We start from the raw sequence: 15611 nt of genomic DNA, 5'->3' as shown, positions 1-15611 counted from the left end.
ATGTGGTGCCAATCAAGCGGGCCGCTTTGTCCTGGATGGTGTCAAGCTTCTTGAGTGTTGTGGGAGCTGTACTCATCCAGGCAAGTGGATGGCTTGTGCCTTGTAGATGGTGGAAAGGCTTTGGGGAGTCAGGAGGTGAGTTACTTTCACATGATTCTTAGCCTCTGACCTGTTCATGTAGCCACAGCCTTTATATGGTTAGTCCAGTTAAGTTTCTGGTCAATGGTAACCCCCAGAATGTTGATAGTGGGGGATTCAGTAATGGCAATGTCATTGAACATCAAGGGGCAATGGTTGGATTCTCTTTTGTTGGAGATGGTCTTTGCCTGACACTTGTGTGGCGCGAATGTTATTTGTCACTTGTCAGCCCAAGCTTGGATACTGTCCAGGTCTTGCTGCATTTAGACATGGACTGTTTCAGTATCTGAGGAGTCGTGAATGGTGCTAAACATTGTGCATTCATCAGCGAACATCCTCACTTCTGACTAAAGCTGCATTCATCTGCTTATAACACAAAAATTACAAGGGTCAAAGCAGTAATGGTTTCTTTAGTTATAACTAAACTCAAAGTGCAGAAACAAGTTAAGAACTCTCAAATTATATATTTTAGGTGAAATGCCTTTTCCACTCCATAACCACTGGGTTCAAATCAAGTTGTCGCCAATGTGCTCATCCTGGAAGAATGTGTGATGTGTGCTTATTCTAGTGGCTTTAATCAATCAAAAGTTCCAACCCAGTTCTTGTGCAGTCAGATCCACACCAAGTTCTCAACCATAAATTGGAACAGATGGTTAAACTTACCAATAAAGGCTATAAAGATAATAAACGTAGGAAATGAAAAAATATCTCACCGCTGCAGTAAGGATGCTACTCTGAAATTGAAAGTTAAACTACTGAGATAAAGTGGATGCATGCTACTTAGTAACTGATTATACTACACAAGATTTGGAACTAGTCCATGCTGACTGCCCAGAACTAGTATACCTAATCACCAAGGCAAACAAGAAAATGGGAATAAAGTAAAAAAATTACTTAATAGTTCTGTGTTCCAAATAAGTTTGTCAGACTTATTATAATTAACGTGAGATCCTGTTGTTCTTTAAGATGCATGTCAAGCCAATTTTCACAGAATTTAGCTACAGCTAATGTAATTGCTTACTTTCACAGCCATAACCTGACCGCTTGGGTTGTGGATCATTTTGTTCACAGAACCATAGGCTCCACGTCCTATTTCCCCAAGGTCCTTTAGATCATCTGCAGTGAAGTCATACAACTGTTCTGGAGAGATTTTCAATTTCCCTGAAGATTCAATGCTGTGAGTCCGCAGCCTTTCTCTGCAACAGGATTTCACAAATGACCATTAGAACAGGAGAAATGGTATATGAATATTCAGTTGCATTTTAAATTTCTGATTATTGTACTTCCTTTACCCTGGCTTCTGTTACTGAGGTAGTACTCAGTTCATTATGTTTTCTGATTTACCTGCAAAATACAGCCAGGGTAACAGGCGTGTGCCACAGATATGTAACACCACCTTCGCCTATCTCCGAAAGACACGAAGTCATTTAGGCTTTGGTTTCGTGGACAGATACCTGCAGCTACCTCTATCAATGGCATCTTAACAGTAAGTTAGCTATTTCACTAGCAGTCACTGTCACCTGATGTCAACAGAGATGCTCTTCACAGAAGGATAATAACTAGGAAGCTCTGCATCTTCTGATTGAGTGATGTGAAGGTTCAGTGGTATCTTGGCTGAGGCAAGATGATTCATGACGCGACTTTTGAAGTTCTGCATTGCTCGATATCAGGCCAGTTAACACATTTATCCCTTAAACAATCAGCAGAGCTGGTTGAGAGAATTTTGTATTAAGGGTACTCGTATGAGCGAATGAACCATAATGTTTTGTATTTTTGGAGTGGAATGGCACTAGCAGTGTCAAAAGATAAAAGTTGCCATATCATTCATGCTGAGTCAAACAGGAGGCCATCTCTAAATGCATACTGAAAGCAGACAGAACTAGCAAATAGTCAAATGATCTCTACTAAAAAAACTAAATATACATTTCACAGATTAATTTTGACATTGTCTACAATACCCTACCAGTATTCAGAAAATTCACCATTCGAATCAGTTTGTGCTACATTGCCAGCTTAAGCAAACTGATTACGGTGGAACAGAATTAAATATTAACACATAGATGCTTCAACCCCCTCCAGTAATAATTCTCACTTAAGAGTTAGGAAAGCTTGGGAATATACTTTGACTAAAGTATAAAAAAGGCAATTATCAAGATGGAGTGCACTGGGAGAAAGAGCTCGTGCATAAAATTAGTTTTTTTTCTTGAAGTGAACAATTAGTGTTTCAGCAAGATTCATATAAATAATAGTGTATGAAATGGTTGGAACTTTGGAAATCGCATCTCTTTCAAACTATATAGCACAGAATACCAGAACCATTTTTGCTAATATCTTACATGTTACACAAAAAGAAAAAAATCCTTTTGATGAAGCACAAATCATAATAATGAAATTAATTCATGATGAATGGGTGCACGCCCCATGGAATTGCAAATAGAATTCCTAAGCTTTTGCTTTAAAAATCTAATTTTCTGTAAGCAATCAAATGGAATATCTTACAGGAGTTTATAGAATCTAGTATTTTCTCAACGGCGAAACCATGGGTTTTCACTGCCACTTAAACAATTCAATAAATTCAAAATGATTGCAAAAGGCTGCTGACTTATAAAAGGCAACCATGAACACATCTTCTAACCAAACTCTAAAAATAGGATTAAATTCAATCTGAAATATTAACATACTGTGCACAGAATTACTTAGATTTTAATCACTATTTTATGTAGATGCAATGACAATGACAATCATATGACAGGAGCAAAAAGAACCCATGTACTACCTGCAAGCTTGCATGCATAAAATTATTAATTTCCAACCCTTCAAAACCCATTACAAAATTACATCTTCACAAAAATTATCTAGAATATTTCTGTTTCTGAACCAGTTCCCCCAAATAACAAATTAGGGCTTGCAAGCTCAGTAATTCGATTTATTTTTATTGAGGAAAATTCCCATCGACATCCAGCTACAATTGGGATTGATGGGCCTTTTCCCATGTTATAGGTTGAAGAATATGCTGGTAGAAAGGCTTTCAACCAAATACAGTATTTCAGATAAAAAGGATAATCTACACCTATTTATAACAGGCGTTACAATTAGATAAATGTCCTTTCATGAACTGAAGCAAAACTTCCTTTCTGCAACCGCATACTGAAGAACCAAGACACACAAACTGTTAGACTGTGTGCTGTGTCAACCACCAAGACTCCAAGGCATTTATCAATGCTACTGAAGCCTCAACATGCATGAGAAAGGTTTTCATGCAGCTGTCAAAACTTAAAACATATAGAGCAGATCTTTCACACCTCCCAAAATAACTACAGCTCCAGTATTACTGACTTCCCCGGCAGCACTGCAACTGTTTGTTGCATCAGCATGCAACGTCTGTAAACCTGTTCATACAGGCAAGAAAAATATCTACACTGTCTCTCTCAAAGGATGATGGCTCTCACTTAGGTTGTGGAAGGGAATGTGCACCAATTTACAAACATTTTTTCATACAAAGCTATTTTGGCCAGGTTTGAATTGAGCTCCAAATTTAATAATGCACACAAAAATTTCACAGCCTAAAGATTGCAAACTGCCACAATGTAACACAGTGATACTGCATATCTGAATTTTATAAAGTGTCTCAATTTATTTTTTAATACGTGCATCATTGAACTTCATTATCCTCTACAGTGCTGCTGTTTTTTAAAAATCTATTTCACTCATTAACATCCTGTGCCAAAGACAATCAGCATTGCATTCCACAAAGACCAACAAAATAAGGACATATCATTTTACAAAGTTTAGTACAGTAAATACAAACAGGCTTCATAGAATTTCTATGCTTAGAAACGAATTGCTAATATTTGGGCTAGAGTACTTCTTTATTGCTTCCAAAGCCCAGACTCCAAACATCTGTCGACATACAGTCCAACACACCCTGTTATACAACCCTACTGATATATGTTACTGTCCAATTGCTCATTATTTTTTGCTACCATTAAGGTTTGCTACACTTTATCCCCTTCAAGACTTCAATGCGGCCTCCCATCAGCCTGCCAGCTGTGAGGTTAGGGAATAAATTTAATGCAATATCGTGCAGTGTTAGTTCTGCCAAGCTCCACTACTTGAAATTTGAACAAGCTGCACTTGGGACACAAACATCAATCTAAAATTCAACCGATGGAACTATTTTTCACTCCAAGATTGCCAGTTGGTGGGTCAGAGATGGAAAAAAGACAAGCTTAGTGGGCCAAAAAGTCTCTTCCAGTTATTGAACTCACATGACAGCGCCAGTTTAGGTGTAAAGTGCCTTTATCAAGGAATAAAATTACTTCAAAAATTAGATGAAAAGGGAAGAAAACATGAGAAGCTTAAGTAAATCTGCCTTTTGCGGAACATGTGCTAGAACAAGGCCTATAAATTTTGAGACTCAGGTTCAAATGTAACCCATACTGCTTGAAGGAAAATTATCTTATTTTGCTGCAAGAGTCCTGTTTCTTCTCAATCCAAATATGAATAGCTACATCTACAGCTTAATTATCCTTAATTTTCCACCTACAAAAGGTCACAAAGATAGTCAGGGCAAGAACCTGAAGCTCAAATAATGCTGTACTTCTCTGTTTAGGTTTATGGCACAAAACACAATAGAGGGAATTTCATTAATATGCTGGACAGGACACATTACTTGATGTTGACATTGTGCAATAAAAGTAGAGATCATATCCACAGCACTGATATTCCTGACCCCAGCAAGTGAGTTGACAGACATCAGAAACGTGGCTGCTTTTTGAGAAAGGGTCCGATTTTCACATGTCTCAACACAGTTTAGGAAGGATAAAGTAGATGTGGTGTCCACCTTTGTTAGAAGCAAGCTAATACTGGGAATGGTGACTCTGGCTTCAAGTGGAGCACATCAAAAATACCCAAGTACTTGGATTTGTGTTACAGAAGCCCAAACAACAAAGCAATGGATGTGTAGCTGTGCAACCTAGTCACCAAGATTGTCAGTAAAAAAGATGGGTGGTTTCAATTAGCCACTTATAAGGCAGGCAAACAGGGGATAGGCAGTAAGAGTTGAGACACCCCAGAAACTCTGATGATACAAACAATGATTGCTCCTCAATTCAAAAGGACTAGCATCAGATAGGATGACTTTGCTGAATTGTTCCCAATGAGCCACAATTGGTATCTGACCTCGGAACAGGGGAATACCTTGCTGATTCAGACTACCTCATTGTAAGATTTAAAATCCTAAAATCCTCCAAAAAAGTTAGCTTTTCTTCCCTGAATTCCTCACAGTTACTAGAAATGATGTCAACACGTAACACTTATAAGACTAAGGGTGCTGACAAACTATAGATCATAACTTGTCTTGTTTGAATTGGCTGTGTTAACCATGAATAGACCATGAGTTATTGCAGACATTTGTCCAAAAAGGATTTTCTAACTTGTTGCTTCTGCACACAATGACCAAACTAAAAGTTCTTTATACTGATTTTCATTTTGTTCAAACAAAATGGTATGAAAATCATGAACCTTAGCCTTTTTTACCTTGGAGTAGTTGAGCAGTTAAATTGGGACCAGTTTTCTATGCTACCAAGCTTTACTTCCTCCTGTTCATGAACTCAGTTTGAAGTAAGTTTTGCTTCAATTGGATTAAATCTTACTTATTTGTTTGATCTGTGTATTTCCTGGATTTCACTACCAAAGGTTTCCAATGGGTGGGCCAATTTCTTAGGCAATCTGAAATTTATTCAAGATTCAAAATATGACAGACTGCAGAGGCATGTCTTCCACACAAGCACTCATGCCGAAATAATATAAAATAAGGGGTACAATTCTTAAGGGGGTGCAGCAGCAGAGGGACCTGGGTGTATGTGTGCATAGATCATTGAAGATGGCAGGATATGTGGAGACAGCAGTTAATAAAGCATACAGTATCCTGGGTATTATTAATAGGGGCATAGAGTACAAGTGCAAGAAGGTTATGCTGAACTTACATAAGACACTAGTTAAACCTCAGCTGGAGTATTGTGTACAGTTCTGGGCGCCATGCTATTTTTCGAGGAGGTGACTAGTTGTGTAGATGAGGGTAGTGCAGTTGATGTAGTCTACATGGACTTCAGTAAGACTTTTGACAAGGTCCTGCATGGGAGAATGGTCGAGGGGTTAAGAGCCCATGGGATCCAGGGCAATTTGGATCCAAAATTGGCTTAGCGGCAAGAGGCAGAGGGTGATCGAAAGTTGTTTTTGCAATTGGAAGCCTGTGACGAGTGGTGTACCACAGGGATCGGTACTGGGACCGTTGCTGTTTGTAGTGTACATTAATGATTTAGACATGAATATAGGGAGGTATGATCAGTAAGTTCGCAGATAACACGAAAATTGGTGGTTTTGTAAATGGTGAGCAGGAAAGCCTTAGATTATAGGGCGATATAGTTGGGCTGGTAAGATAGGCAGAGTAGTGGCAAATGGAATTTAATTCTGAGAAGTGAGAGATGATGCATTTTGGGAGGACTAACATGGCAAGGGAATACACAATGAATGGTAAGGCCCTAGGAAGTACAGAGGGTCAGAAGGACCTTGGTGTACATGTCCATAGATCCCTGAAGGCAGCAGCACAGGTAGATAAGGTGGTTAAGGTACATGGGATAATTGCCTTTATTAGCCGAGGTATAGAATATAAGAGCAGGGAGGTTATGTTGGAGCTGTGTACAACTCTAGTTAGGTGACAGCTGGGGTCCTGTGTGCAGTTCTGGTCGCTGCACTATAGGAAGGATGTGATTGCACTGGAGAAGGTGCAGAGGAGATTCACAATGATGTTGCCTGGGTTGGAGCATTTCAGCTATGAAGGGAGACTGGATAGGCTGGGGTTGTTTTCCTCAGAGCAGAGAAGGCTGAGGGGGGACCTGATAGAGGTATACAAAATTATGAGGGGCACAGATAGGGTAGATATGAAGAAATTTTCCCCTTAGCCGAGGTGTCAATAACCAGGGGCATCAATTTAAGGTAAGGGACAGGGGGTTGAGGGGATTTGAGGAAAAATGTTTTCACCCAGAGGGTGGGTGTAACCTGGAATACACTGCCTGAGGGGGTGCTATAGGCAGGAACCCTCACAACATTTAAGTAGCATTTAGATGAGCACATAAAATGTCAAAGCATACAGAGCTATGGGCCAAGTGCTGGAAAATGGGATTAGAATGGGCAGCATGGGCCCGATGGGCCGAAGAGCCTGTTTCTGTGCCGTATTACTCTATGACTATAAGAAGAATATGAATGCACTAGAAAGAGTGTAGAAGAGGCTTACAAGAATAGTTTCAGGGGTGAGTAGCTTCAGTTATGAAGATAGATCAGGGAGGTTGGGACTGTTCTCCTTGGAGAGAAGGCCTCAAGGAGATTTAATAGAGGTGTTCAAAATCATGTGGGGTCTGGATAGAGTAGATAGGGAGAAATTGTTCCTGCTCGTAGAAGGATCGAGAACGAGAGGGCATAGATTTAAAATGATTTGCAAAAGAAGCAAATGTGATGTGAGAATAAACTTTTTCACACAGCGAGTGATTTGAATCTGGAATGCACTGCCTTGAAGCGTGGTGGAGGCAGGTCCAATCGAGACACTCAAGAGGGCACTGTTTTTATTCAAATAATCATCCAACGTGCAAGGGTATGGGGAAAAGGCAAGACAATGGCACTAAGTCATAATGTTCATTTGGAGAGCCAGTGCAGACACAATGGGCTGCATGGCCTCTTTCTGCGCTGTAATTCTGTGAACTCCTCCTTCAAACATACAAAGCAACCAGGGGTGGTGCAACCACTAGGCAAACTAGGCAGTCGCAGAGAGTGGCAAAATTTGGGGCGGGGGGTGTAAAAAATTGAATGAACTATTCGTGAAACTGGATAAGTAAACAAACAGGTTTCATCAGGGGGAATGAAAGGTCTAGATCTACTGATATACATCCACATATACTGACATACATATAGATTTCCACGTGTTTACACTGCAAAATTTCACATTTTCCGCATTCTCTTTATGCGACAGTTTTACAAATTTGTACATCTACATGACAATTTAAAAACTGTGAAGCAGTAAATAATACCACAAAACGTATTTTAAACTAACCCACTCTATCGTAATATTTATTGATTGTGTAAATAGTGCACAAAATCATCTAGTAACTGTTTCAGGAACACACAGTAATACATCATGTGAGCCATATTACACATTATAATCTGCATGTCTTCTAGTAAATACCCTGTGAAAAGTGTAGAACGAGAATATGCAGTATCGTAATATTCTGCTTTTTCATTTTAAAAAAGTCTGTTATTATAAATGTAGAATTTTTATTCATAATGCACAATATTCATTTTCCAAAGTTAATTGTAAGGGGTGATGCGCAAGGCTGAAGGTTTGCCTTGGGCTCCTCGTACTCTTGCACCGCCCTGACAGTGTATAACTAGTTGTCTTTATTTTTTTCAAGGATGGCTGCTTTGATGTTGTGGAAAGAGCCAAAGTGTTATGCAAACATTGTAGCAAAGTTAACCAATGGATTACCCAATATATCTCTATATAGAAGGCCCAACTTTATTAAAATGAAATTCATCTCAAGTCTACGTATGTTTTTCCCAGGTGCACGAGTAATAGGATATATATCAACTTAATTTAGGTGTACCTTACAATAGTCATCTGCTTGATTCCTAAGTTAATTTACTTAGAATATGTTTGTAGACTAAGCACACAAGAAATCAAAAACCATACATAAAAATAATAATTACACATGACTTAACTACATATCATGTTTGAAGCACCGGTTATGATTCCTAAAGTGTAAACAGCCCCAGACTGCTAGCACCAAAAGATAAAAGATCTATAAGGCATGGAACTTACGTAAAGGGCATGAAAAGTTGGGTGGGTGGTGGTGGCGTAGACAGAAAGAGGAGAGAAATAGTAGTATTTTTAAACAACACATTTATATAGAACCTCTAACATAAGAAAACATCCTAAGATGCTACACAGAAGCATTACAGAACAAAATATGATACCAATATTAGGTCAGATATCTAAAAACTTGGTCAAAGAGGTGGTTTTAAAGGGTTGTTTTAAAGAAGGAAAGAAAGAGAGGGAGGGAGTTCCAGAGCTTAGGGCCTCGGCAGCTGAAGGCATGACCATCATTGGTGGAGCCGTTTAAGTCGGGGAATCACAAGAGGCCAGAATTAAAGCGCAGATGTCTCGGAGGGTTGTGGGGGCTGGAGGCGATTCCCCAAATAGGGAGGGGCAAAGCCATGGAGGAGTTTGAAATCAAGGATGAAAATTTTAAAATCAAGAAATTGCTTGACCAGGAGCCAACATAGGTCAGCAAGCACAGGGGTGATGGGTAAACAGCACTTGGTGAGTTAAGACACAGGCAATAGAGTTTTGGATGAGCTCATGTTTTGTGGGGTGGGGGGGGGGGGGGGAGATACAATGTGGGAGACCAACCAGCATTGCACTGGAATAGGCTAGTCTAGATATAACAAAGGCGTGAATGAAATTTTCAGCAGCACATGAAGTTGAGTGATGTTAGAGGTGGAAATATGCGATCTTAGCGATGGTGGTAATGTATAGTTGGAAGCTCATCTTGGGGTAAAATATGGCACCAAGGTTGCAAACAGACTGGTTTAGTCTCAGACTTTTTCCAGAATGGATGATGGAGTCAGTAGCTTGGGAAGAAGTTTGTAATGGGAGCCGAAAACAATGGCTTCAGTATTCCCAATATTAAATCACAGGAAATATTTGCTCATCCGCTACTTGATATCGATAAAATAGCTTTATAATTCAGCAACCGTGGAGTGGTTGAGGTGGTGGTGAGACAGAGCTGGGTGTTCTCAGTGACAATGTGAAAACTAATATCATGCTTTCTGATGATGTCACCAATGGGGAGAAGTAGATGATAAAAAGGAGGCGTCCAAGGATAGATCTTTGAGGGTCACAGAGCCAACAGTACAGGAACAGGGAGAGAAGCCATTGCAACTGGCACACTGGAAATGATTAGATAGGGAAGAATGGAACCACACAATAACAATCCCACCCAGCTGGATGACTGTGCAAAGGTGATGGAGGAGGATGTTGTGGTCAACTGTGTTAAAGGCTGCAGACTGGATGACAAAGATGAAGTGGGAAAGTTCCCCTTTGTCACAGTCACAGACAATGCAATTTGTAACTGTGATGAGAGCTGTTTTGGTACTGTAATAGGGGCAGAAACCTAATTGCAGGGATTTAATCACAGAATTCCTGGGAAATGGGCACTGATCTGCAAGGTGACAACATGCTCAGGGAATGTGAAGAGGAAAGAAAGGGAGGTTGGTGATGGGGTGGTAGTTTGGAAAGACAGTGGTCAGAGCTTTTTTTTTGAGGAGAGGGGTGAGGTATGGAAGGGGGTTGTGGGTGTAGAGTGATACAAGGAAGCAATCTGAGGTGGTTTTATCTGTGGTTGATATGATGGGAAAGTGGGTAAGTAGTCTGATGGTTTTACATGGAAGGAGAGATTCAGGGAAGATAAAAGGGTAGCAAACTTGGAGGAGAGAGAGCATGACAAGTAAAGATGGAGGTTAAAATCACCAAGGGTGAAAAAGCCTTTGTTTCAGATGCTAAGAGAGGAAAGCAGTCAAGGTATCTTGGTAAGAAAATTGTTATCGTACTTGCAAAGTGGGTAGAGCACGATGATTTTGAATGAGTGAGAGAGGGGTGGAACAAGGTGAGGTGCTCAGAGCAGGAGGAAGTGTGAGTAGTAGGGGTCAGGTCAAGGTGTGATCCGGTGATAAGCATCACACTGTCACTGCGACAGCATTGGCAAGGCAAAGCATGGAACAGTCAGAAGGAGAGGCTTCAAGGGCTTTGTTCACAAGCGAATGGACATCCTGAAGGAAGATGTGTAGAGGGGTGGTGAGGGGGCAGAATCCACAGGCTCAGCAGTGGGAGGACCAAGTTGGACAGGGTGGAGATTGGCAAGGTTGGTGGGTGCACTGGGTGGGAAGGTCAATGAGAGGTTGGGATGGAACAATTGGAGGTGCTGCTTGTAATGATCCAGCTCTGATTAACTTGATGACCCTTTGGAGGATGCCAAGAGAGGTACAGGGGGAAGCTGTAGGCTTATCTGAGAGGGAGTCAAGCCTGGGGTGGCTGCAAGAAAGCAGGACGGTCGAGGGCTACTGAAGGGTTCAGGAATTGGGAAGGCAGAGGACCCGAGGGGAGAGAAATGAAAGGAGGCATGACTATAGAAGAGAGGGTTAATGAGAAATTAAATTAAAAAGGTCACAATGTGATGGACTCAGGTTCGGAGTGGCAGCCAAAAATGTGCACATGAATGGACTCAGGGAAAGCTCAAATTACATAGTCTGACATGGACATACTATGTAATTAGGGTACATAAAAACCTGATAGCAAACAGGAAATAGAGAGGAGATAATAGGAAGGAGTCCAGAGTTAGAGATTGTACAGTAAGATGACACTGGCTTAGGTAAAGAGGAGTCAGCATGGAAAATCGATGAACTGTCATCCGAGTTTGAAGACAAGTGTGTCGCGAGTGAAGTCCAGAAGCTATTTTTAAAAAATCTAAATCCCAAATCTTGTACAAAAATATTCCTAAGAATTTACTTACTAGAACATGAATTGTTGCCATCGCAGCAGTCCTTAAACATAAGGTTGAAGCATTTGCTACAATCTTCAGCCAGAAGTGTCGAGTGGATGATCCGTCTCGGCCTCCTCTGGAAGTCCCCAGCATCACAGATGTCAGTCTTCAGACAATACGATTCACTCCACGTGATATCAACAAACGGCTGAAGGCAATGGACACTACAAAGGCTGTGGGCCCTGACAAGATCCCAGCAACAGTACTAAAGACTTGTGCTCCAGAGCTTGCTGCACCCCTAGCCAAGCTGTTCCAGTACAGCTACAACACTGGCATCTACCCGGCTATGTGGAAAATTGCTCAGGTACGCATTGCACACAAAAAGCAGGACAAATCCAACTCGGCCCATCAGTCTACCCTCGATCATCAGTAAAATAATGGATGAGGTCATCAACAGTGCTATCAAGCAGCACTTGCTGAGCAATAATCTGCTCACCGGCGCCCAATTTGGGTTCCACCAGAGCCACTCAGCTCCTGACCTCATTACAGTCTTGGTTCAAACATGGACAAAAGACCTGAATTCCTGAGGTGAGGTGAGAGTGACTGTCAAGTGACCTTGACAGCAAGGCCGAATTGGACTGAGTGTGGCATCAAGGAGCCCTAGCAAAACTAGAGTCAATGAGAATCAGGGGAAAAACTCTCCACTGGTTGGAGTTATGCCTAGCACAAAGGAAGTCGGCTGTGGTTGTTGGAGGTCAGTCATCTCAGCTCCAGGACATCACTGCAGGCATTCCTCAGGTAGTGTCATCTACCCAACCATCTTCAGCTGCTTCATCAATGACCTTCCTTCCTTCATAAGGTCAGAAGTGGGGATGTTCGCTGAAGATTGCACAATGTTCAGCACCATTCGCGATTCCTCAGATATTGAAGCAGTCCATGTCCAAATGTAGCAAGGCCTAGACAATATCCAGGATTGGGCTGACAAGTGGCAAGTAACATTCGCGCCAAGTGCCAGGCAATGATCATCTCCAACAAGAGAGAATCTAATCATGACCCCTTGACATTAAATGGCATTACCATCACTGAATCCCCCACCATCAACATCTTGGGAGTTACCACTGACCAGAAACTGAACTGGGCTAGCCATATAAATACCGTGGTTACAAGAACAGGTCGAGGGCTAGGAAACCTGCAATGGGTAACTCAGCTCCTGACTCCCCAATTCTGTCCACATCTACAAGGCACAAGTCAGAAGTGCGATGGAATACTCCCCACTTGCCTGGATGAGTGCAGGTCCCTCAAAACTCAAGAAGCTTGGCACCATCCAGGGCAAAGCAGCCTGCTTGATTGGCACCACATCCACAAACATTCACTCCCTCCACCACCAACGCACAGTGGCAGCAGTGTAAACCATCTACAAGATGCACTGCAGAAATTCACCAAGGCTCCTTCGACAGCACCTTCCAAACCCACGACCACTACCATCTAGAAGTACAAGGGCAGCAGACAGATGGGAACACCACATCGAAACTCCCCTCTAAGCCACTCACCATCCTGACTTGAAAATATATCACCGTTCCTTCACTGTCGCTGGGTCAAAATCCTGGAATTCCCTTCCTAACAGTACTTTGGGTGTTCCTACACCACATGGGCTGCAGCAGTTCAAGAAGGCAGCTCACCACCACCTTCTCAAGGGCAACTCGGGGTGGGCAATAAATGCTGGCGTAGCCAGCAAAGCTCGCATCCATGAATGAATAAAAAACGTTTGAGCCACATTGATGAAATCACTATATAGGATCATTCTCATGCTTAATAAACAATTTCACAGGAAACAGCAGGACTGGAATTTCAAATCAGCCGCAGCAAGATTCCAGAGCCATCCATACCTGAGAGCATGGCTTCCCATTGTTAGTGGTTCCATAGCAATTCTCAGGCTGGCATGATGTGGGCACTCCTCCTCTTTCCTAGGGAGTTGTTTTCCTGAATGCTTCTTGAGAGCATTGCCAATGCAGCACCTCCAAAGCAGTGAAGGAAGACCTCATATGATTTACAATTCTCCCAAGTTTTAATTAACATAATCTACAAGATGAGAATATTTTAACCAAAAAGTATATCAAGTTTTACTACTTTGTCATTTATGTACAAATTACTACAATTACCATTGTGTTCTTCTATTGTGTTATAATCCCATGCCAATGTATTAGCCTTTTTAACATGTGCTATACCCTTTTCTCAGTGTATTAATGAATGTAAAATGTTGCACATATTTTGGAATGCTCCCTAAACATAAGACTTTTACATTATTCATAGTCTGATCGAGTCATAAAACTGCACTAAGGTACTGTCAAAAATGAAACCTTGAATTTAATATTGCTTAATGCAAACCCTCAGATGCACATACTGTCAACTGTATAACATCAGAATCCTTATCAAGTATCTAAAACACTCTAGGCCCATTAAATGATAGCAAAGGTAATAGACAGCCCCATATACTTTCAATCCAGCTCATTTCCTTGTTAACATGCACGCAAGGTTTCTCTTCAGCTCGAACAGTTTTATTGAATGGAGGCTCTCAGCTTGATTTCAATGAAGGCACCCTTAGTGTTATCAGCTGACTTCCTCTCATGACATTTCAACTAAATCCTGATGATGTTATTAATTGCAATACAAAGAATTTAGCAAGCTCAAAGCTGGATGAATGGTCATTTTAAGTTTTATGGATTGTTTCCATTTTAAGTGGTATGAGCAAGCATACTGTCGGACTGTGGTGGTGATAGCCCTTTTATAAAAAGAATTAAGAATATCAAATCTAGAATTCAACTTGGATAACCTTCAACTCTTTGTCTTTGGCTGAAAAATTGCCAATGGAAGGCAGAATTCAACTGCTCCCACTTCCAAAATAGTGGGTGTGGTTGCATGAACAGAAGGAAACAAGCTAGCTTTGGATTTCGTAAAGTTAGAGGGAGAAAAGGAATCAGTAGTCGAAATTTTAAAAAATAAAGATAAAAAGAGGGAAACAACAGAAGTAATAAAGAGACCAGAGTAATCGTTTTTTTTATTTTCATGCAAGTAGCTTAGTTTGGGATTATTCCTGTAACAAAGCTATTTCTGAAGTTTAACCTGAAAAATGCTAGTGCACTTCAGTGCATGATCTAGATGGAAACACATTCAGGGAGTTCAAAGAAAAGTTCCCTGCCTTTTTAACAACCCAAGATCATAGGAAACAGGAGGGGTGGGCCATTTGACTCATCAAGCCTCCTAAACCATTCAAGATCATCTAGTCTGATTGTAGCCTTAACTGCACTTTCCTGCCTGTTCCCCATAACCCTGGACTCTCTTCTCAATCAAAAATCTGCATAACTCAGCCTTGATATATTCACTGACCCACCCACTGCTGCCATCTGTGGAAGAAAATTCCAGACTAACGACCCTCTCTGAGAAAAGAAATTACTCATCTGTCTTAAAACGGGAGATGCGTTATCTTTGAAATGTGCCTAGCTCTACATTCCCTCACGAGGGGAAAGATTTTCTCTGTTACTACCCTGTCAAACCCACTCAGAATCTTATATGTTTCAGTAAGATCACCTCTCATTCAGCTAAACTCCAATGAGTATAAGCTCAACCCTTCCTCATAAGGCAATCCCTTCAGCCCAGCAATTAGCCTAGTGAACCCTCTCTGAACTGCTTCTAATGCAAGTATATCCTTCCTAAAGTAAGGAGACCAAAATTGGACACAGAACACAAACTGTAGGTTATTTGTTTATACATACAAGGTGCACCCAATCAAAAAACTGGGGAAAAAGTGTGAGAAATTGATATACATAGCATATATGCTGCAAGCCAATTAAATACCTGTAAATGCAAAAAAATGGTTATAGTATAATG

At 41.0% G+C, this 15611-nt stretch overlaps 1 protein-coding gene across 4 annotated transcripts in view; it reads right to left on the bottom strand.

Annotated features, from left to right (window-relative positions):
- LOC144699633 (dual specificity mitogen-activated protein kinase kinase 4-like) overlaps positions 1 to 15611 on the bottom strand; it is a 155697-nt gene that overhangs the window by 60957 nt on the left and 79129 nt on the right. For all 4 annotated transcript variants that reach the window (XM_078570718.1, XM_078570719.1, XM_078570720.1 and 1 more), the window contains one exon: positions 1160 to 1334. In XM_078570718.1, coding sequence (XP_078426844.1) covers positions 1160 to 1334 — 175 coding nt within the window. The remainder of the gene's footprint in view (positions 1 to 1159; positions 1335 to 15611) is intronic.

This window comes from Cetorhinus maximus, chromosome 24, assembly GCF_964194155.1.
Source record: "Cetorhinus maximus chromosome 24, sCetMax3.hap1.1, whole genome shotgun sequence".
In the NCBI taxonomy this organism is placed as follows: Eukaryota; Metazoa; Chordata; class Chondrichthyes; order Lamniformes; family Cetorhinidae; genus Cetorhinus; species Cetorhinus maximus.
This window is presented reverse-complemented; position numbering and strand designations above follow the sequence as displayed.